Below are 24,016 nucleotides of genomic sequence, written 5' to 3'. Positions count from 1 at the left end.
GTGCAAAACGTATCGTGCTCACAAACGACAATTTGGCTGCTGTAGCCAAAACAGGGTGAGATATTATCGAACATCAACAAGATATTGCTATTAACAGCTCAATAACTTACTTACTCAGATAGTTTGTTTGCAAGGTTTAATTCACACAACAATTTGGCTTTAGAGAAGTTTTAATTGAACAACTATTTTTGTGTTTAAAAGCCACCTTTTTGACGAGGCACTTTTTCTTTTGTGCGGCTACGTTGACAAACTTCCCGCATCTGGGGCTCGGAAAACCCGCATGTTATTGTCGACAAGCCAATAGATTTACAGACACACTTAGGCCAGTTTAATAACTCATTGTGATACCACATGAATCTTGAGGCTTTCTTCTACAGTGCGGGGAAAGAAGAAACCATATTGGTGAGCTGCAGACCTAGTAATCCTCAGGAAGGGTTGTAGAAGGCTTTTCTATCGAGCAAAAAAGACTAGCCATCCCCAAGATTGGGACTCCTACAAGGAATCCCTCAAAAAGAATAAACTAGAATTGAGAATAGCCAAAAGATCCTCATGGAAATCCTTCTGGAGCTCAATAGAAGAATCCTCGGTCTGCGGTAGAGGCACTCCGCAAGGTGGTGTTCTATCCCCTCTCCTATGGAAGATAGTATTTAACGAACTACTAATATCCCTTGAGGGGGAAGGCTACAGAGTGGTTGCGTATGCCGGTGATATTGCTATCGCCGTCACAGGAGAACACTCTAATACACTGAAAGACCTCCTCCAAAACGCACTCAATATGCTCACTAGATGAGCTGATCACTGCGGGCTTAGTATTAATCCTCAAAAAACCGACCTCGTTCTTTTTACACGGAAATACAAGATCCCATTAATTGTCCCTCCTTCAATAAAAGGTGTACCACTAATTTTTACCAATGAAGCGAAATATCTTGGTCCGATATTGGACAAAAAATTAAGTTGGAAATCTAATATTCAGGAAAGAGTTAAAAAAGCTACAGCAGCTCTTTTCCTTTGCAAGAAAGCCATAGGAAGCAAATGGGGTTTTCAACCTCGCATAACCTACTGGCTATACACATCGGTCATTCGACCAATATTTATGTACGGGGTTACAGTATGCTGTACTGCACTGGAGAAAGTCACATACTACGACAAACTCAGCAGAGTCCAACGCACTTCATGTCTCTGCATAAGCGGGGCATTGAGAACCACACCCTCAGCAGCGTTAGACTCTCTCCTCCATCTGACATCTTCAGTAAATAAGTGTCAGCTAGTACAGCTATAAGACTCAACGCCTCATCTCAATGGAACAACAACAATGAAGGGCACTTCATCATTTTGAACCTCTTTGGTTCTATACCAAAGTACATAAACTACACTATTCCTAAACCCCAATTTGGAAAAAAACTTTCAGGTATTCATTTCATCCAGAGATGAATGGGAAGACAAAAACTCCTGGATAACAAGAGTATTAATTTTTATACAGATGGATCTAAGACAAATGAGGGATCATTGAAGCGTCTTCCAAGCGGAAATTTTAGCAATCAAAGAAGTTCTCTCCTGGCTAATAGAAAACGTGATATCAACTTCTGATATCCGCATCTTCTCTAACAGTCAGGCTGCTATTAAATCTCTTGACGGTTTCTCAACCATATCTCAAACAGCCCTCGATTGTCGATCGTCTCTTATGGATACGGCGCAGCAATTTAACATTCACCTCTGTTGGCTGCTGGGCCACAGAGACATCACAGGAAATTGTAGAGCCGATAAACTCGCTAAAAATGGAACCGTCATACCTTTTTCACCTGAAAGGGAGAAGATAGGTATACCGGTAGCTACATGTAAGCTTCTGCTAAAAGAAACAGCTTTTGCAATAGCAAACTCTAGGTGGCACAATTTACCAACATGCGAAGCCACAAAACTCATATGGCCTTCAATGGACCTAAACCACTCTAAAGAATTGTTATTTTAAAGCAGACTTCATACTAGCTCCCTAATAGGTGTCCTTACGGGACACTGACACGCAATACGACTTGGTGTAGCCTCAAATGACTTCTGTATGGACGAGGAAGAAGAGGAAACGATCTCTCACCTTCTCTTCACTTGACTTGCTCTTTCACTTAAACGCAAACTTCATCTGGGAGACAACTCTCTTGATAATCCCAGTTAACTAGCTAAAAATAATATCAAATATCTTCTTCGCTTTGTTAAAAGCTCAAAATGGTTCGACTAGTAGGAATCTCTGATTCATGTGGTATCACAATGGGCCTTTTTTTTGGCCTAAGTGTGTGGATTCTAAATCCGCAGCCACGTTAACCTAACCTAACCTTCCTTGTCTCTTCATCCATACAGCTTCTACAAAAGTCATTTGAGAAAACGTGACGTAGTATGCCAGCATTAGCAAACATAAATATTATACTGTTGCACTATCTCTATTACATAGAGATGATCGACAGTTATGGACTGTTTGAAGAGTCAGAGATTCAATAACGGTCTGAGTATCTTAGAAAATACGGATATCATCATGTTTTCTTTAAGCCAGGATAAGACTTCTTTCATAGCCAAAAGTCCCGCCTGGAACACGCTAAATGGTTGGAAAGGTGGAATGAGAGACTTAATTTTCGTTGTTCAGAGTACACACCTCCACCAACCCCTTTATTTGGTGGGGTAGTGCGAAGCTATCCGCTTATAAATAGGCAAGCTGAACGTTGTACTCTATTTAGTTTGTCGTGGTTTATAATTTTTTAAAGCAATCAAGTTTGATTACCGATGCGCAATTTGGGGTTGTAAGTCCCTTTTTTTTATAACCAATACCTTTTTGGCAAGAGAAGAGAACTACAGAAGTTTTTTTTTTACTCTTTTTTGTATAATACTTTTCCATTCAGTTTTTTGTCTTCACAAAATTCCCAAATCTAATTATCAGTCGTCTCGGCGATATCCTATCCATTAGCCGCCTTGGAAATGAGATTTGACAATTTCAGGCTTTTCTTTTGTGTAAAATCGTGAAGGACCAATCTAAACATAAATCATAAAGATACAAACATTCCGAAACTATTAAAAGAGTCTTAGCAAATAGGAAGGACAGAATGTATGGGAAGCAGATTGAGTGCCACTCGTTTTGTTTCATAGATAATGAAGATTGTTAGTCTTAGTAAAGTCCTAGTCCACAATTTATGTCCTTTATCAAAAGCACAAGAATTTGCAGAAAATCAAAATTATTTGGGTAAATATGATGGAGAAGAAATTCTGTATTTATTAAAGAAATTAAGTGGCACAAGAGTCCTTAGAGAACAATCCTTTACACACTTACCATTCCCCTTCGGGTACTACTGTATTCATTAGTGAGAACTCGAAGCAGCCAAAGAAATCAGGAATCCTTCGAATAAAAAACGACACTTTTCCGATCTTCTGCAGCTTTTAACGATGCCATCTTTGATGATTTTGAATGCGTTAACTCGTCAAGATACAATTTATGCCATTAAGCCACTTAATTTTGAGACCTTTATTTCAGTTTGTTTAAACTGCCACTTAATTTTGAGACCTTTATTTCAGTTTGTTTAAAAATAAACATTTTTTTTTTAAATTAAGAACAGGAATAAAAGTAAATTTACAAAAAAAAAACTGTGCTCAACTTTAGATTTGGCTTCACCTTCATCATTTCGATGAACAATAAAAATGAAATAGCATTCACACGAGGCAACTGTTTTAGTTTTAGAAGAGAGGCATTCCTTTGTGGTCTTTTTTCCATGAATTGAAAGCCGTCATCATTTTCTAAATAAAAAACAAAAAAAAAACATTTTATACATTAAAATAATTACTACTTTTTAAATAAATTTTTTTAAAACTATCATCCCTATTTTCAACACTATATATATTTTTTGTGAAATCCAGTAGCTAAACTCAAGGCTTCAAAAGTTTTCTTAATTTTTTTCAGTGTATACTAATGAATTCAACACGCATTTAGAAAATGCACCTTCTTTAGCAGTCAAAACAATCTAGGATGCTCCATCACTTGAGATTAAATTATAGTACGAGAAGAGCATGTCTACTAATGCATTTATATATTCATAAGACGCCGTATTTTTGAGGGCCCCACTCGAATGGCTATTGTGCCTTTAGTTTGAAAAGGTCCATCAAATAGAGAACATAAAATAAAGTTACTCGTTATGAAATTTGTCTGTTTCACGGTGTTTTTAATAGTAACACTTCTGCCTTTAGGCCAATGTGATCAATTCGATATATTCTGGAAACGAAACTTCTTACCTGCTATATTTTCTGGACCATCAAATTGTTCGATTACAGCATGTGAAGCTTTGAAAATCATAGTACAGTTGTTTGTGGTTTCAAAGGAATCCAAATCAGGCAAAGATCAAACGCCAAAGAAAGACACCAACATGGCAGCGGATATGGGAGTTTTTAACTTAGAAAATGATCTTCACAAACGAATTCGACAGATTGAAAGTCGGTTACGTTCGGTTGAACAACCAGTTTGGAAACTGACTCCGGGAAGTAAGAACGAATGGAATCTTTGTACGTCGGGTATATGTCGGTGTAATCCTGATACAAAAAGTTTTACTTGTTGGAATACGAATTTGAAATCAGTGCCGGCTACACAAGTCATTCCCATGAATATGGTTTTTATGTAAGTATATTTTTATGGAAAAGGATTATTTCTGATCCTTTTTATTAGTTATTTTCATTTTAACAACAATTTAATTTGAGTTAAAAAAATAATCCTCAAGATTTAGGAATTAACTATGTCTAAATTAATTTGGTGATCGTTTTCGTGAAATTGGTAGCTGCTCAATATCAGAAAAAAACAAGTAATCAATTCCAATCTTCTTAGAAATCCTAAAGCAAAGGGGAATAATAATCGTTGAAATTACTTTTTGGACTGTTTCAATGGTCTTAATATTTGTCTCCGTTTTATTTTTAGAGATTTGTCAAGGAATTCTCTTTCAACTCTACACAAGGACACATTTAGGGGACTGACTTTACTGGAAGAATTGGATCTTTCTAGTAATTTCCTGGACTTCATCCCTTACGATTTATTTCGGGATCTAGACAGTTTGATTCAATTGTAAGTTGCTACGGACACAGAGATGAAGCTTTGTTTTTTTTTATTTTAATAATTAATTTAATTTTTAGACGAATTCAAAGCAACCAATTGGAAGAACTAGATCATAGAACATTATGGAAACTTCGCAATTTAATTCTCTTAGATATAAGTAAAAATGTTCTATCTGATGTACCAGAAGATTTACTAAATCATATGCAACGATTGACGGTTATTAATTTATCAGACAATCGGATAAAACATTTTCCACCAGAATTATTAAGGGACCAGCTTGTATTGGAGGAATTGGATTTGTCAAAAAATGAAATTGAAGTCTTAAAGGCAAATAGTTTGAAGGACCTAGACAAGTTGACAATATTGGATTTGTCCTGGAACATGATATGTAAGAATATTTTTAAAATTGATTGTTTTTATTGTGAAAAGCATTGTTATGACAGTGTTTTTTTGAAAAATTAAAATATTAATTTTTCAAATAGCTAATCGTGTAAGGTCTTTAGAGAGCTTGAAGTGACAAAAGTTAAAGGGCCAAGAAAATTTGTTAAAATTCGGAAAACTTGACGGGAAATATGACTTATTGATTATTGAGAATTGATTACAGTAATTATTCTTGCAATTATAAAAAGCTGAGTTCATTTCACTAAAATCCTACTATAATTCTTCAAATTGGGAATTCGTTATAGCCGATCAGTCCCTAGATCAAATGTTTTCGTTTTTAAAAGTTATTTATTTGAGGGTAATCAACAGTTTGTCTCTAAGGTTCGAAAGAGAGCGTTCTTTAAATCTCCCTGGTTCAATAAAAGGCATAAGAACTTAGAGAATTTTAAAATCAAAGCTTTTAAAAAGTATGTTGGTTGCTTTTCCGTCACAGACCAAAAGTGCTAGATGATCCTACTCATCTTGGCTTACAATCTGCTCTTTCGCTTTTAAACATTTTGAAAATAGTTTTCAATAAATCAATTCGTACTGGTGTTTTTTTAAACCATGGAAAATGTCTTCAATAATTCCTACCTTCAAAAGGGCCTTAACCATTTAATTATGAATTATAGACTTGTACCCATTCCCAAACTTTTTGAAAAAAGGTTTATGATTGACTTAATTTTGCATTCAAGGAAATCATAACAACAAGAAATCATGGTTTTTACAGTGGTCGGTCCAATACTTAAAATGTATTCCTTTTTACAAATTATTGCCCCTAGTCCTTGGCGCCTAAAGTACAGGGGGCCTAAAACCATCAAGGTGCAGAATTGGCTTTGCCAGCAATTTAATGTCTTAAATCTGGACTTAATCGAGAAAAATAATTAATAAAATATTAAAACTAACCTGTTTTGTTTGTCCATCAAACAATATAATTTATTAATAAAGTGAATTTAAAAAGAAATCAATATACACGCATAGAAAATCATTCTAAGTCCAAAATATGATTGAAAAATGTAGGGTATTTAACCCCGTTCGTAGCTTAATACGTCGTATTTTGTATACAAAATCTAGCTCTAGAAAGGGTACTAAAAGACTATTTATTTTTAACTATAAAAATGCAAAAATAGTTTGTCCAATACCGCACAAGTCATTTCAGTGAACATATCGATAATCGATCAAAAATAATTTTAAGTAAATCCAGCCATTTGGTGTTAAACGTCATTCAGTCGAGGGAGGGAACAATACAAAAGCCGGCCTGTCAGAGTATTTTTCTTCAAATAAATTATATCTAAATGTTAAGTACCATTCTATTCATTATTCGCAGAGAGGACATCAATAGTCTGTCAATCCGTGAACGCATTTATTACATTTAATTATTGATGAAATTCTTTTTTAAAACTCGAAATAACAGAGACACCTAAAATATGTTCCTATTGACAAAGTCAGATCGCATTTAAGATGGCCGCCGTATAATCAAAGGGCGCTCTTATTTGAAATCGTTATTTCGTGAACGGTCATTTCGGGGACGTTCTCATGATTTTGCGCATTTTCCTTGTAGAAGATTTTGTAGAAGATTTTCTTTGTAGAAGATTTTGTTTTCATTAGTATTGCTTGTTTAATATAGATACATAGTATACACATGTTATTAAACAAAGCTTAAATTATGTGCTTTGTTTTGCTTTTGTTGATTTTATCAAACTTAGAAAAACTTTCCCGAATCGATGGTTTCTGTAAGATATTTAATACTAAAAAATATTACTAAAAAAGTATAGAATTGTGTGCGCTGCCCTGCCAAAGTTTATTAATATACACATTTTAAAACAGTGTAAGCTAATTCATTGTAGCTTGCAATTTTTGTTATCATAAAACCAATTTTGAAATTTGCAACCTTGGTGATTTTGAGCCAGGTACATAGATGTTTTATATACAAAAAACCCATTCGATAGATTGCATCATGAGCTTCTTACTAGAAAATTTGAGAAATTCTGTTTCAATTTTAGTTTTCTTAAGTGCTTGGAAACTTATTTATCGAAACGAAAACATTTTGTGAAAATTGAAAATTATCAGTCTTTTTTCATCGATGAATAATCAGGTTTAACACAAGGTAGTCATCTGGGTCCCCTACTTTTTAACCTTTTCGTTAATGCCATTTCGGATATCTTTGAATTCACAAATTGTCTTATGTTTGCAGATGATTTAAAAATATATCATCACTCAATAATATTCAATAATTAAGATTGTGAGAATTTTGATGAATTATTTCAGTATTGTAAATAAAATCATCTTTATTTGAATATCGTCAAATGTAAGATTTGGAGATGTTCAAATCATCATTCATCATTTCGTTCAACTCCAAGAATGATTTATAATCATAGACTTGTTCTCATTTTTTATGCCAAATTGTCTTTTGCATCACATATAAATTTAATTGTATCCAATCCGTTTCAAATTCACTTCTTGGTTTCTTGAAAAGAAACAGTCTAGTTCTTAAAGATAATTATACCTTAAAAGCTATTCATATTTCTTTAATTATTCCTATACTAGAATATTGTTGTGTTGTATAATCTCCATTTTATAAAAACTCTTCTAATAGGATCTAAAACATGCGAAAAAGATTGACAAGATTTGCATTGAGAAACTTAAAATGGCCAGAAGGTTTACATTCTTATAAAACAACTTGGGATCAATTAATTGATACCAAATCTTTAGAAAGCAGTAAAGAAATTATATGTAGACTTTATGTAAAAGATTTGCTATTGGGAGAATAATTTCACCTGATTTGTTGAATCTTCCAGAGAAAAATCTTAGAAACAAAGATGTTGTCCTTCTCGTACATAGTCAGAGCACCAAGGGTTGAGCTTTCGGGCTTTTTCTGACGTATGTTTTTGGAATTCAATTTTCAATTTTTATAATTATCGCAATCAGTCTGCTTACTCGTAGAAGGTAGAAATTTTTTAATCTTAAAGGAGTCAACAAAACTTAAAAATTGCAGAGAGAAAAATGTTGGGTTCTTGCATTAAAATAAATAGGGGCATTTAAGAAAAAAATCTTTAAAAATTAAATAAAAACAAATTAAGGTTTACAAATAAGTTGGGAAAAAATGTTTGTGTTACACTCACAATTTTTCCACACATTTTCCTCAAGAATTAAAATGCCATTTTGTTTCTCAAAAAGAGGCTGGGGTGAGGCCCACACTGATAACTTCCCATCCCGTCTGTCGATTTGTTTTGCTTAAAAACTTGTAGGTTTTCGTGTTGGGTTAAAAAAGTTGTCAGTTGAATTATTATCAAAAATTTAAAAATTATCAACAATATTTTTCATATAATTGTTCAATAGATTTTTAGTCGAAAACAAATTTTTACCAATTTTAGTAGCATTTCTTAATTTTTTATAAATTGGATGAATGAAATTAATTTGAGAGATATCAAGAACCGAACATCAATTTTTACCAAATTTGAGTACTTTTTTTTTTTAGACTTTTTTATGAAAAAAAACGGACCGTTAACTACAGAATATCGAAAAATATATTTTCTGTGAAATAAAAAAGTTCGAAGACAGTATTTTAAATTTTTTAAAAGCTATTTTAGTCGATATTAAATTTTTACCAAGTCGTAGTATTGTTTTTTTCAGGTTTTAATTGTTTGTAAAAAAACTGTCAATTGGATTTTTCTCAAAATTTTATTGAATGTTGGCAACAATATTTTTGAAATAATAAAAGTAGTTTAAAGCCAATATCTCAAAGTTTTGAAAAGATATTTGAGCCGTGAAATCAATTTTTACAAACTTTTATTAATTTTTTTTGTTAAGGTTTTTATTTTTTGTAAGAAAACGATTTTTCTCAAATTGTTTCCGAATATTATAAACAATATTTCTTATCATTAAAAATTAGTTGGAAGCCATAATCCCAAATATTTAAAAAGACATTTGAGTCTAAATTCAATTTTTACCAACTTTGAGTAATGTTTTTTTAGGTTTTTATAAAAAAAAACTGTCAATTTCATTTTTCTCAAAATATTACCAGATGTTAAAAACTTTATTCTTAGTGGCACAAAGTTGTTTTGGAGATAAAATCATTTTGTATTCCAAAACTTTTCGAGGTGACAAATTTTGTTTCCAGTTTTTTTTTTAATTTATAAAAAAAAAAATTGGATTTTTTTTAGAAAAATATACTTGGTTATATACAATTAAATTCAAGTTTTTGGTTCGTAAGATATTTAAGGTTAACCAAAATGTTCACATTTTTTTGAGAGCCCTTTCTGAATCTTTTTGCCTTTTTATCTGTATAACAAAATTTATTTGAAGTCGATACCTCTTGGTTCTTGAGCTATGGACGTCGAAAAAAACGTTGGGTTCGTAAAGACGTTCGAACGTTCGTACACATGCACATGTATCTTTGTATAAATCTTTTATTTCGACTCTGGGGACCTTGAAACGTCGAAAAATGTCAAAATTTTCAATTCGACAAATCGGAGCCATTAGAATAACTTCCTATGGGAAGTTAAAAATAACATTCTTGAGGAAACTTAAAAACGAAGTAACGGTTTTATGAAGGGTTATCTTATGGATCAATACCGAAATATGTTTTTTTTTGTAGAAAGAAGTCAAATTGGGAAAAACAAAATTAGAAAGTTTTTAAAATAATGTATTGGTTAATTTATGCAAACAATTCGAACTTTCGATTTTTAACTGATTCGTATTAAAAAAAAGAAAAAACGTCTCATGCTAATTGGATTAAAACCTTAATTTCGCAGTTTGATCTCAATCGACACAAGGCTTGAGATGTAGGACCCAGGGCGGACAGACAGAAAGACGGAATCGGAGGACCCACTTTTTTCGACTTTCTATCATCATAATGTCATGTTTGATCAAAAGCTAGAGATCAAAATTTTTATTGGAGGCGTTTTTCAGGAATTTAAAGGCAACTTAACATCAATTTGACTATCTCTCACTCAAGTTTTCTTTTTAAGAACCTAAATATTTGTTTTTTTTTTCTTGGTAACAAATTTTATGAAAATAATTTTAAGCATTACTAAAGTTTTTCCTAATTCTAAATTGCTTCGAACAAAAATTTTAGATGTTTTTGACAACAGGAAAATGTCGTCAAATAACTAATAAATCTTTAGATGAAATCTTTAATTATACAACTTAACTGTATAAGCTTTATGGCACATTTGACCACCCTTGGATCGTCCATTGTTCAAAAGTTGATGAATTTGTGCTGCGTCATTGGAAAACGGCTGGATTTCCAATTCATATTAAGTGCCTGGTCCAGTCCTCAGTTAAAAGTGATACTTTTAGCAAACAAAGTTTAGGCAAGCAAACTACAAATTTTGATTTCATTATATATAAAAATATTATGGGCTTTCCTACGAAAATAAAAAAAAAACCTTGCCCCCCCCCCCAAGATTGTTTCCTGTATGAAAAACGAAAATTTTGGATGTACATGAAATTACATAATTTACCAATGAAATGTGTTTTTTGACATTAGCTCTTAGATTATTTCAAGACAACATGAGTATCAGAGCAAAGTCATGTATTTTATTTGCAATTGTTCAGGAATTTTTAAGTTTAAGCTTAAGTTAGTTTATTATTTTACATAATGTACATTTTTATTTGTGTCTTTTTACAGCCAATATATCAGATGAGTTTTTCATTGGAGCCAAGAGCCTTAAAACATTAATACTCCATAGTAATCGTTTGACTGCAATTTCAAGGAAGACATTTGAGTATTTACCTGAGTTGATCACTTTGGACTTAACTATGAATCGAATTAGTAGTGTAAGTTTTGATCTTTTAAATATTTACCTTATTCTTTTAAGTTATTAGTTTTACATTGAATGCTTGAACTTTTTTCAATTCTTTTATAATATGACTGGATAAACTTTGCCGTCCAGTTTCAGTTTAAAAATAGTCCCTTAACTTCAGATCTTTTCTTTTCGGTTACTTCATACTCAAAAAACTTAGCGACATTTTATTGTTTAATATTTACATATATTTATTGATGCCACTATTTTAATATCATTTCATATTTTTCTTTGAATAGATCGATTCCAGAGCATTCACGGAGCTCGTCAGTTTGCGAGAGTTATTTTTGGGACAGAATTCCCTTTCCCACATTCCGGACGGGTTATTTTTGCACACAGTATCTCTTACACGTTTGACATTGTTCTCCAACAATCTAACCACACTTGAAGAAAGTAATTTCCAAGGTCTTACGAATTTGGTAAACCTTATGCTAAATAATAATATCCTCAAAAGTTTTACGCCCAAAGTTTTTCATCCTTTAGTAAATCTAGAGAAATTGTAAGTTATCTTTGATTAACCTTAAAAACAAAAATAGTTTTTTTTTAAAAAAGGTTCTTTTATTTATGATTAGACGTATTGATTCGAACAAACTGCAATTCTTACCACATGGCTCATTTGATGGACTCCATAATTTGGTGGCTGTAAAATTAGACAAGAATCCGTGGCATTGTGATTGTCGGGCTTTGTATCTGGCTCGTTGGATACGTGAATCTGGTCCTAAACTTTGGGATGGACAACCGATGTGTCGAGGACCTGGTGATTTGGGCGGTCATGAAGTCGGTCGTCTTCGTTATGACGATCTTTGTGATGGACAGTGGGCTAGTATGTTGTCATTGTCGCCTCGTTTGCCAGTTCGAAAGCATCGCATTTTGACACCAATGAACTATACAGATTATTTTAATTTATATTTAAAACATATTTATACATCGACATCGGAAAAATCGACAAATTTGTCTACAACAACAGTATCAAGTCGGTTTGTTGCTGAATCTTAAAGTGTGTTATTTTATTTAGTCTTTATTTGGTGTCAATAATAATTTTTAATAAGATGATCTTATATTCTATTAACAGAGGTTTTCGTTTGAATTTTCTTTAAGTCTTTGAATATTTATGACAGGTATTAAAGAATGGAAGAAGAGTATTACTATAGGGCTCAAAATTATTGAGGACGGTTATTTTACTACAGAGTGGTAAAATCAAAATCACCTCTTAAGTTATCAAACTTTCTTACTTTTTTCGAATATAATCGATGTATGTACCTTAAGAACTGACCCTGTTTAGGGTTGTTATAAAGAAACAACTTAACTTTTATACTTTCCGTAAAATATGCAACAGAACAAACAAAACCTTATTGTTTCCATAAAAAGATTGCATATACTCAGGTTGTTTAAAAGTGTGTGTCAAATAAAATTTTCTTTTTAGAAATGCAATGAAATGAAAATTTGTATTAATTGTATTTTGACTTTGTTAGTAAGAGCAAAAATTATCTTTAATTATGGTCATTGAAGATGCTGCTCGGCTGGGTTCGTGATACATCGAACCCACTCACATATTCCAAAAATTATTTTTATAAGAATAAAGTCATTTTTATAGTAATAAATTGTATGATATGAAAAATGACGTTTTAGACATACAGTTTCCGGCAAAAAAAACTCCCGTATTTTTAGACGTTTATATTTAAAGCTATTTATAGATAAAATGATAATGTTTAAAACTAAGTTTATTTTATTTAATGTAAAATGGCATAGTATTATATTTAAAAAATTCAATAAAATTTGTATGTTAAATTGTTTATTTATTTGTCATTGAATTTTAAAATATTGGGGATCTTTTGCCGGATCCTGTATATGCTAAAATTTTCAAAAAATAAAGTGTACAATTTTTAATACAAAACTAAGCTTTTTAAAATTGATACAAATTGTTTTTCGAGGAGAATATATTAATACTAATACTTTAACTTCATTTTATTTGAAACCATAATCGACAGCAATATTTGTTAAACAATGCATATTAAAAAATAAAATAAATTAATAATGAATTAAATATAAACAATTATAAAATATTCTTTTTTGTGCTACATTACACATTTAAATATAAAAAATTGTTTGACTGGTACACTTTCGACAGAGAAGGCTTTTAACTGTTTTAATGACAGTGGGCTGCGTTCAATCACGTGTTGGATAGGTGGAGTTTTAGATACCTTGTTGAACGAGTTGGATAGCTGTTTTGAGATAGTTGTCAAAAAATTAAAACAACTTTCAGCTGTTCACAAAAAGCAGAGAAAAATTTAAGCTCGAAGTCAAAATTTTTGTAAGATAAAACATTTATTGGATAATTCAACTGATATGTCGGACGATGATAAATCGATAGGTGCATAATTTAATAAATAAGAGATAGATCTGCAATCTATTTATGTATGTTAAATTTCCTTTTAGCTTAATTGGAATTCTATACGATTAATAATTTGCTTGCGAAATCTCCAGTTTTAAACGAGAGTATGGCACAAAGGAACTTATTGTTTCGGTGTCACTAACTTGTGCCTCGTTTAGGTAAATTTCAGCCATCATCTCAAAGTATGGCCAATTCATTTACCTCGACCAGTCGACGTTTTCTAGTTATTGTCTATGATAATGTAGTAGCGCTTTATCATCTTTTTTAATTTAACTTCTAATTCTTTCTCATCAAAAATTGTCCCGAGTTCTTCAAGAACTTTTGCAATTTCTTGAAAAAATTGTTCTTCGCCGTGTTTTGGGTCTCGGAGCTGGTCCTTTCTCTTTCTGCACTCCTTCAAGAAGAGCAGATTTATGTTCCCAACCAAAAAGGGAATATAATGGTTCTTCTTTGGGGTTTTGAATCATTTGAAGAATAACTTATGTTTTCTTTCAGCGACCTTGTTTGCTTGTAGCTCCACAAGCTGTCCGCCTCTGTCTGCTTTTACACATAAAAAAAAATTAGATTTATTTATCTCCAACAGATTAATATATATTTACCTGTATTTTGTTCTACCTCTGGAACAGGATGAAGTTCTTCAACTTCAGAATGCTGGACACTAGACTGGAGGTAAGACCTAGCAAATTGATCATCTGCCAAACGAGAACAAATTAAGTCAATTTTGAAGTTTAAAAAATAGATCATAAATAATTATCATAAATAGCTTCTTCATCAACTATTATGTACAGAACATCCTCAAATACAACTTCAACTAACATTTTGTATCTTTTTGTTTACCAAGAATTACAAAATTCTGAAATCAATTTTCAAATTCAACCATGTGTTGAATTCAACCCAGAAACTCTTGGATACCTTTGGATTCCTTTTTTGACATCTCAGCTGTTTTTGATCAGCTGTTATTTTATCCGGATACCCTATCTTTCTGAGATTGAACGCAGCCAGTGTGTTTCATGTCCTCGGAACGAACCGAAAGTTTCCTTTCTTTTGAATAGGATTTTGCAGCTGGTCGCCGATCTCAAAATGTAATCGAAGATAAACGCTCTAAATTCAAGTGACGCATCCAGTTTAATGGCTTAAGCCTAGTACGCTGCTGATGCGAAACGAAATTTTTCGGTGGTCTCCAAGTGTAGAGCGAAATTAAAACGAAAACCACAACGGAAAAATATTTGTGTAGAGTTCTGTCAGCTGTGGAAAACAAAAAACAAAAACACCGAAAGTCACGAGTACCTAAACAATTTTCAATTTTGATTTGTAAACAATTTTTTCCAATAAATAAATTAAACGTCAAAATTTCGCAAGCAATTAATATACCGGGTAATTAAATTGAGAACGAAAAGAGTGGAGAATTGTACTAAAAAATCTAGTACAGCTGTCCACTAAAATGACACATTTCGTTGTTCAGCAGCGTACTGAAAAACGAAAGGCACAGCGAAATTTTTCGTTTATGATTTCGTCATGTCATTTTTGTATGGGAAATTTCGTTTCGCATCAGCAGCGTACTAGGCTTTAAGCCTAGTACGCTGCTGATGCGAAACGAAATTTTTCGGTGGTCTCCAAGTGTAGAGCGAAATTAAAACGAAAACCACAACGGAAAAATATTTGTGTAGAGTTCTGTCAGCTGTGGAAAACAAAAAACAAAAACACCGAAAGTCACGAGTAAACAATTTTCAATTTTGATTTGTAAACAATTTTTTCCAATAAATAAATTAAACGTCAAAATTTCGCAAGCAATTAATATACCGGGCAATTAAATTGAGAACGAAAAGAGTGGAGAATTGTTAATCCAATCATATAAGTACTGCCTTTCGCCCTATGAACAATTTTAATACTAAATAACAAGAAAAACAAAGAAAATAAAAAAAAACTTGGTATCTTTATTATTATTTTTTATTTTGTATAAAACTTAAAACTAAATGAAAAAAAAACGAAACCCATTATAATACCTTAGCTACTTAAAACTAACCAAAACCAATAATACTAGTTAAAAATACTTAAAACTACTTAAAAACTAGAACATCTCGAGTAAGCTTTTTTTTGTGTGTTTTTGTTTTTATTTTTTTTATTTTTTTTTTGGTGCCATCCTGACTGTCCCTAGCCTAATCCTTAAACCTATAAAAGCCGGCCAAGACCAAACGCCCTAGACAACTTTAAATGACATTCTCAATTTAAAGCGAAGGTTTTTTTTATTGTCCAAAGCTCAACGACCAAAAGAGATATCGACTTTAAATTAATTTTGTTATGCAGATAATAATGCAGAAAGATGCAGAAAGGGCTCTCAAAAAAAATTGCGTGGGCGGTTTTTTTTACCATAGCAGTTTAAAAAAAGGTGAAAGTTTTATCTAACCCTAAATATCTCATGAACCAAAAACGCTAGAAACTTAAAATAGATTTTATATTGTAACGTGATACTAAATAAATATATATTTTTTGAAAAAAAAAAAACATTTAATTAACGTTTTTTTATACATAAATAAAAAAAAATGACCAAAAATATGTCACCTCGAAAATTCTACGAATAAAAATGATTTCATCCCAAAACAATTTTGAGTAACGGAAGAAACCGTTTTCAACATCTGTTAAAATTTTGAGACAGATCAAATAGACAGTATTTTTTTATAAAAAAAAAACTTAAAAACATTACTCAAAGTTGGTAAAAATTGAATTTTGACTCAAATATCTTTTCAAAAAATTTGAAATTAATATTCTGTCAAATTTTGAGAAAAATCGAATTGAAATTTTTTTTACAAAAAATAAAAAAAATCAATAAAAGTTAGTAAAACATTTATTTTTGACTCAAATTACTTTTTAAAACTTTGTGACATTGGTTTTAATTTAATTTAATTTTTTGAAAAATATTGTTGTCAAAATTAAGTACCATTTTGAGAAAAATCGACTTAACAGTATATTGTTACAAAAAATAAAAACCTAAAAAAAGCATTTCTTAGAGTTTTTAAAAATTGATTTTCGACGCAAATAGCTTTTCAAAAATTAAAAATATTGGTTTCAAACTTATTTTATCCCACATAAAATTATGTTTTTGATAAAATTCCATCAGTCCGCTTTTTCATAAATAAAAACTTTACAAAAAACAGTACGAACATTTGGTAAAAATGATATTCGGTTCTTGATATCACTCGAACAATAGATTTGACTTCAAATTAATTTAATTCATCCAATTTGTATTTGTTAATATTAGAAATAAAAACTTTTAAGAAATGCTACTAAAATTGGTAAGAATTGGTTAACAAATAAAAAATCTCGTTAGCAGAAATTGATTTTGAAATCAAATTATTTCATCATTCATGCAAAATATTGTTATTAATTTTTAAATTTCTTAGAATAATTCAATTGACATTTTTTTCAACAAAACACGAAAACCTACAAAAATTTTAAGCAAGACAAATCGACAGACAGGATGGGAAGTTATCAGTGTGGGTCGCATCCCAGGCTCTTCTTTTTTGTATTGTTTTTAACTTTTTCAGTAACTAAAGTTATTGGCGCAAAATTTTAAACAACTTTTTTTTTTAATCGTTTAACAACTTACTTGCAATTTACAGAAAAACTCCAACATTTTAAATTATTCATTACGTTTCCCTAACTAGTAAATTAAAAGTTGGCTTTTATTAAAAACGACCATCCAAACATGTCTAAAATATGACTGTTCGTGAAACTTTAACAAAATAAACACCTAACAGATTTTTCTAAATATCTTCTAAATTTTTGAGAATATCCTAGTAAACTAAAAATTCCATGATTCTTTGTCATTTTATCTACAATATACATATATTTTATTTGTTTTTTTTTTATTAAAAAATATATTTTTTTTACATTTAAAAAAATTATGTTGCCCACTCAGTTTTCTTAAGAATTTCGCAAAATTTCTAGCAAGAAAACAATGTTTTTAAAGTAAAAACACAAACAAATCAATGTATTTTAATAAATATATTCTTTAAATTTATTTCATAAGAAAACAGTCTTTTCATAAAAAAAAACATGAAAATACACAAAAACTTAATTTGAACAAAAATAAGCAAAAAACTGAAAACATTCCTTTTTTCATACAAAAGTACCTAAAACTTAAATATCCTCAAAAACAAATATCACAAAAAAAACTTAATAAAGCAATAGGAACAAATTTTAATGATTTTATGATCTAAAGGTGTTTAGTTGCATGTTGCATCCTTCAGCGCATTCAAAATCCTTATCTTCTAAGGTCAACCCAACACAAAGCTGATGGAACTAAGCTTCACACTTTTGACATTTCCGCAAGTCTTCCATTCGGTCCTCCTTACAGGCATGACAATACCAAGTTCCACGGTTTTGTTTCCTTGCACTTTTTGACGTTGAAAACTTCGGAGACTCGTTTTTGTCAATGAACAAGTCTTTATTCACCTCCTGAACTTTAAAGTTCAAGGCCTTTTTACGAAATGTTTTTTAAGTTCTGAATTGAGGCGTTGAAAGAAGTTTTTGGAATGGAGATTTATCTTGATTCGATCCTCATTCTCCATGCACCACTCGACAGCTTGAAGTATTGCGGCTAGCCCAATTCGCATATCGCCTTCTGTCCAATTAGAAGTTATTTCTTTGGGTAAAGTTGACATTTTGTTTGAAACACATTAAAAATAAAAAAATAAAGTGGGTTTTGAAACCCCGAAGTCCTTTCTGTAGTCCAAAATGTAAGTTAAATTATTAATTTCAAAAGTTTTTGAAAAATTCGCATGCAAACCTAAAATTTGTTAAAAAAAAATTTAAAACTCTGTTACCCATGTTTATGGAAATTGTGAAATTAAGTTTTAAATTGTTTTTAATTATTTGATATTAGAAAACTACTTTTATGTTGATTAGTTTATGAGAAAATTAAAAACTACTTTTCGATTAAATTTCATTTTTTTGAGTTTTTATGTAAGAATATTTGCAAACAAATTTTTTTGCTGCTATATGAGTAGGATATTTATAATTTATAGCTCATGTTTTTCATGTTTTTCTCAATTTTTCAAAAATTGTTAAGGAAAAATTCAAATGCTGTTTTAATATACATTTAATAGAATTTTTAGGAAAGATAAAAGTATTTTGTTCCTCTTTCGTATTCAACTCAAAAAAAATGTCTTCGTTGAGTTTTTACTGCTTTAAAATACGGTTTCTTTGAAATAATGAGTGCTTGTTCGTTACACTGCCAGTCAATAGGTTCAAAATAGGCATTTTTAAGAAAAAAAAAACGAGAACACAGGGAGAAAAGGTAGCGGCTATTTGGAAAGAAAAATATTGGCTAATTCGTTTTGTTGGGAAATAAAATAACGTCATAAGGTTAGAAGTATTAGGGAAAATGGAGAAAAAAGTTGTATATTAATTTGATGCAATACTTTTTAATTGTACTAGTTAAACATGTGTTTTTTTCTTAAATAATGTGTACACCCACCAACTTTTAAAACAACTTCAAAAATTCAATCTTTTAAGGAATTATACAGTGATACTAAGTAATCTAAGGAAATATAATTCAGACCAACTTAACGGCGTAATTGCTTTCCTCTTTCATATACTGTCTGTGTTAGACAGCCCCGAATTTTCTATTATATTTAAGTCGGTGAATACGTTGGCCAAGACAACAAAAATAGCTTCTGGCTATCAATAAATGATTTAACTATCTGAGCTTAATAAATGGGAGTGTCGGTCGTCCTGCGGGAAAATCCATTCAAAAAAATCCTTCACTGATTCTAGCATTTCTTTATATACTATAGTATTTTGCGATTCTAAGAAATCGTGCACCCCCCGAAACCAATTTGAAACCAAACACCTGGAGGTTCAGAGCTGTCCTCTTTTCTTCCGAAATAATAATTATAGACACAAGACCCGCTCAAGTTGACTATTTGCCAGTCCTTTTATTCTAATCACGTCACGAAAAACCTTGTTTTTTGACTGTTTTTAATCTTATGGATCGAATTAATTGCCTTTTTGTTGTTTTTGCTTAGTTTCTATTAAGACCTCTTAAAATAAAAAAGGTTAAATATTGTTGTACTTGAATTAAGTCCATATTCCTTTTTCATAGTTAAATCATGTAAAGGTTGAAATATCAGTTTAACTTCTCAAATGTACATGCTTCCAACCAGCGTTGGCCTATCAAATTCATTAGAGCCAAAATGGCCCGATGGCCCTATAAAATTGGAAAATGGCCCTCTAAGAAGTATTTGCATCAAATACAGAACATATATATATACCTATATATACTAAGATTTCAATCCTTCAATGACGATGACTAGTTCGATTTATTTATTTTTTACTTAGGATGTTACCTAGATTCATAAATCATCACAAAATGTTTCATGAACTAAACTGTGTTTAACTTTAAATTGATTCACTAAATGAATGTGGTTTTTTTATGGTAAATTTAATATTTACTTATTTATGTTTGCTGTTTTTATGAAATTTATTATTTATTTTTTGTAACAATTATTTTTGTAAAAAAAAATGTGCCTAAAAAATGAATTTAAAAGATACAGTAGTGCATCTCCTTCATTTCTGTTTTTGTCCCCGAAACGACGAAAATGGCACGATTAATTTTCAAAAGTCACAATCTGTTGGAATTATTCCTTAGTTTTTGCTGTTTGAATTTATCCCGTACTGTTGAACTTGATTATTTCGCAACAGGTAATTAAAATTACTTATTTATTTAAGAGAAACATCAGTTTTTCTTGTACTTACGGGCACAATAAAAGAAATGAAGAAAAAATGACGTGGGTCCACCGATTTTGCTGTTCGTTGGAATAAAAATTCCATTGTGACAGTTTTGTCAAATCATTTGATCCATCAATATAACATTTCAATGGTTGGAGTTGACTTATTTTATAACGTCACTAAGCAACTATCGAATAAGTATTAAGGTGTAGTTTTTACTTTAAAGCCTAGTACGCTGCTGATGCGAAACGAAATTTCCCATACAAAAATGACATGACGAAATCATAAACGAAAAATTTCGCTGTGCTTTTCGTTTTTCAGTACGCTGCTGAACAACGAAATGTGTCATTTTAGTGGATAGCTGTACTAGATTTTTTAGTACAATTCTCCACTCTTTTCGTTCTCAATTTAATTGCCCGGTATATTAATTGCTTGCGAAATTTTGACGTTTAATTTATTTATTGGAAAAAATTGTTTACAAATCAAAATTGAAAATTGTTTACTCGTGACTTTCGGTGTTTTTGTTTTTTGTTTTCCACAGCTGACAGAACTCTACACAAATATTTTTCCGTTGTGGTTTTCGTTTTAATTTCGCTCTACACTTGGAGACCACCGAAAAATTTCGTTTCGCTAGGCTTTAAGCCTAGTACGCTGCTGATGCGAAACGAAATTTTTCGGTGGTCTCCAAGTGTAGAGCGAAATTAAAACGAAAACCACAACGGAAAAATATTTGTGTAGAGTTCTGTCAGCTGTGGAAAACAAAAAACAAAAACACCGAAAGTCACGAGTAAACAATTTTCAATTTTGATTTGTAAACAATTTTTTCCAATAAATAAATTAAACGTCAAAATTTCGCAAGCAATTAATATACCGGGCAATTAAATTGAGAACGAAAAGAGTGGAGAATTGTACTAAAAAATCTAGTACAGCTATCCACTAAAATGACACATTTCGTTGTTCAGCAGCGTACTGAAAAACGAAAAGCACAGCGAAATTTTTCGTTTATGATTTCGTCATGTCATTTTTGTATGGGAAATTTCGTTTCGCATCAGCAGCGTACTAGGCTTTAAAGTAAAAACTACACCTTAATACTTATTCGATAGTTGCTTAGTGACGTTATAAAATAAGTCAACTCCAACCATTGAAATGTTATATTGATGGATCAAATGATTTGACAAAACTGTCACAATGGAATTTTTATTCCAACGAACAGCAAAATCGGTGGACCCACGTCATTTTTTCTTCATTTCTTTTATTGTGCCCGTAAGTACAAGAAAAACTGATGTTTCTCTTAAATAAATAAGTAATTTTAATTACCTGTTGCGAAATAATCAAGTTCAACAGTACGGGATAAATTCAAACAGCAAAAACTAAGGAATAATTCCAACAGATTGTGACTTTTGAAAATTAATCGTGCCATTTTCGTCGTTTCGGGGACAAAAACAGAAATGAAGGAGATGCACTACTGTATCTTTTAAATTCATTTTTTAGGCACATTTTTTTTTACAAAAATAATTGTTACAAAAAATAAATAATAAATTTCATAAAAACAGCAAACATAAATAAGTAAATATTAAATTTACCATAAAAAAAACCACATTCATTTAGTGAATCAATTTAAAGTTAAACACAGTTTAGTTCATGAAACATTTTGTGATGATTTATGAATCTAGGTAACATCCTAAGTAAAAAATAAATAAATCGAACTAGTCATCGTCATTGAAGGATTGAAATCTTAGTATATATAGGTATATATATATGTTCTGTATTTGATGCAAATACTTCTTAGAGGGCCATTTTCCAATTTTATAGGGCCATCGGGCCATTTTGGCTCTAATGAATTTGATAGGCCAACGCTGGTTGGAAGCATGTACATTTGAGAAGTTAAACTGATATTTCAACCTTTACATGATTTAACTATGAAAAAGGAATATGGACTTAATTCAAGTACAACAATATTTAACCTTTTTTATTTTAAGAGGTCTTAATAGAAACTAAGCAAAAACAACAAAAAGGCAATTAATTCGATCCATAAGATTAAAAACAGTCAAAAAACAAGGTTTTTCGTGACGTGATTAGAATAAAAGGACTGGCAAATAGTCAACTTGAGCGGGTCTTGTGTCTATAATTATTATTTCGGAAGAAAAGAGGACAGCTCTGAACCTCCAGGTGTTTGGTTTCAAATTGGTTTCGGGGGGTGCACGATTTCTTAGAATCGCAAAATACTATAGTATATAAAGAAATGCTAGAATCAGTGAAGGATTTTTTTGAATGGATTTTCCCGCAGGACGACCGACACTCCCATTTATTAAGCTCAGATAGTTAAATCATTTATTGATAGCCAGAAGCTATTTTTGTTGTCTTGGCCAACGTATTCACCGACTTAAATATAATAGAAAATTCGGGGCTGTCTAACACAGACAGTATATGAAAGAGGAAAGCAATTACGCCGTTAAGTTGGTCTGAATTATATTTCCTTAGATTACTTAGTATCACTGTATAATTCCTTAAAAGATTGAATTTTTGAAGTTGTTTTAAAAGTTGGTGGGTGTACACATTATTTAAGAAAAAAACACATGTTTAACTAGTACAATTAAAAAGTATTGCATCAAATTAATATACAACTTTTTTCTCCATTTTCCCTAATACTTCTAACCTTATGACGTTATTTTATTTCCCAACAAAACGAATTAGCCAATATTTTTCTTTCCAAATAGCCGCTACCTTTTCTCCCTGTGTTCTCGTTTTTTTTTTCTTAAAAATGCCTATTTTGAACCTATTGACTGGCAGTGTAACGAACAAGCACTCATTATTTCAAAGAAACCGTATTTTAAAGCAGTAAAAACTCAACGAAGACATTTTTTTTGAGTTGAATACGAAAGAGGAACAAAATACTTTTATCTTTCCTAAAAATTCTATTAAATGTATATTAAAACAGCATTTGAATTTTTCCTTAACAATTTTTGAAAAATTGAGAAAAACATGAAAAACATGAGCTATAAATTATAAATATCCTACTCATATAGCAGCAAAAAAATTTGTTTGCAAATATTCTTACATAAAAACTCAAAAAAATGAAATTTAATCGAAAAGTAGTTTTTAATTTTCTCATAAACTAATCAACATAAAAGTAGTTTTCTAATATCAAATAATTAAAAACAATTTAAAACTTAATTTCACAATTTCCATAAACATGGGTAACAGAGTTTTAAATTTTTTTTTAACAAATTTTAGGTTTGCATGCGAATTTTTCAAAAACTTTTGAAATTAATAATTTAACTTACATTTTGGACTACAGAAAGGACTTCGGGGTTTCAAAACCCACTTTATTTTTTTATTTTTAATGTGTTTCAAACAAAATGTCAACTTTACCCAAAGAAATAACTTCTAATTGGACAGAAGGCGATATGCGAATTGGGCTAGCCGCAATACTTCAAGCTGTCGAGTGGTGCATGGAGAATGAGGATCGAATCAAGATAAATCTCCATTCCAAAAACTTCTTTCAACGCCTCAATTCAGAACTTAAAAAACATTTCGTAAAAAGGCCTTGAACTTTAAAGTTCAGGAGGTGAATAAAGACTTGTTCATTGACAAAAACGAGTC

The 24,016-nt window shown here is 31.0% G+C and overlaps 2 protein-coding genes across 2 annotated transcripts in view; one reads left to right on the top strand and one right to left on the bottom strand.

Moving 5' to 3' along the window:
• Positions 1-24,016, bottom strand: part of LOC129948348 (peptidoglycan-recognition protein SB1) — a 154,034-nt gene that overhangs the window by 6,315 nt on the left and 123,703 nt on the right. The gene's annotated exons all lie outside the window — the stretch shown is intronic.
• Positions 4,137-12,365, top strand: LOC129948339 (carboxypeptidase N subunit 2). The gene is made up of 6 exons (XM_056059298.1): positions 4,137-4,636; positions 4,931-5,074; positions 5,143-5,453; positions 11,118-11,266; positions 11,532-11,791; positions 11,865-12,365. The coding sequence occupies exons 1-6, from the start codon at positions 4,161-4,163 to the stop codon at positions 12,286-12,288; spliced, it is 1,764 nt and encodes a 587-aa protein (XP_055915273.1). The 5' UTR covers positions 4,137-4,160; the 3' UTR covers positions 12,289-12,365.

This window comes from Eupeodes corollae, chromosome 2 (genome assembly GCF_945859685.1).
Source record: "Eupeodes corollae chromosome 2, idEupCoro1.1, whole genome shotgun sequence".
In the NCBI taxonomy this organism is placed as follows: Eukaryota; Metazoa; Arthropoda; class Insecta; order Diptera; family Syrphidae; genus Eupeodes; species Eupeodes corollae.
Note: the sequence above shows the minus strand (reverse complement) of the source record. Positions and strands in the feature narration are given on the sequence as shown.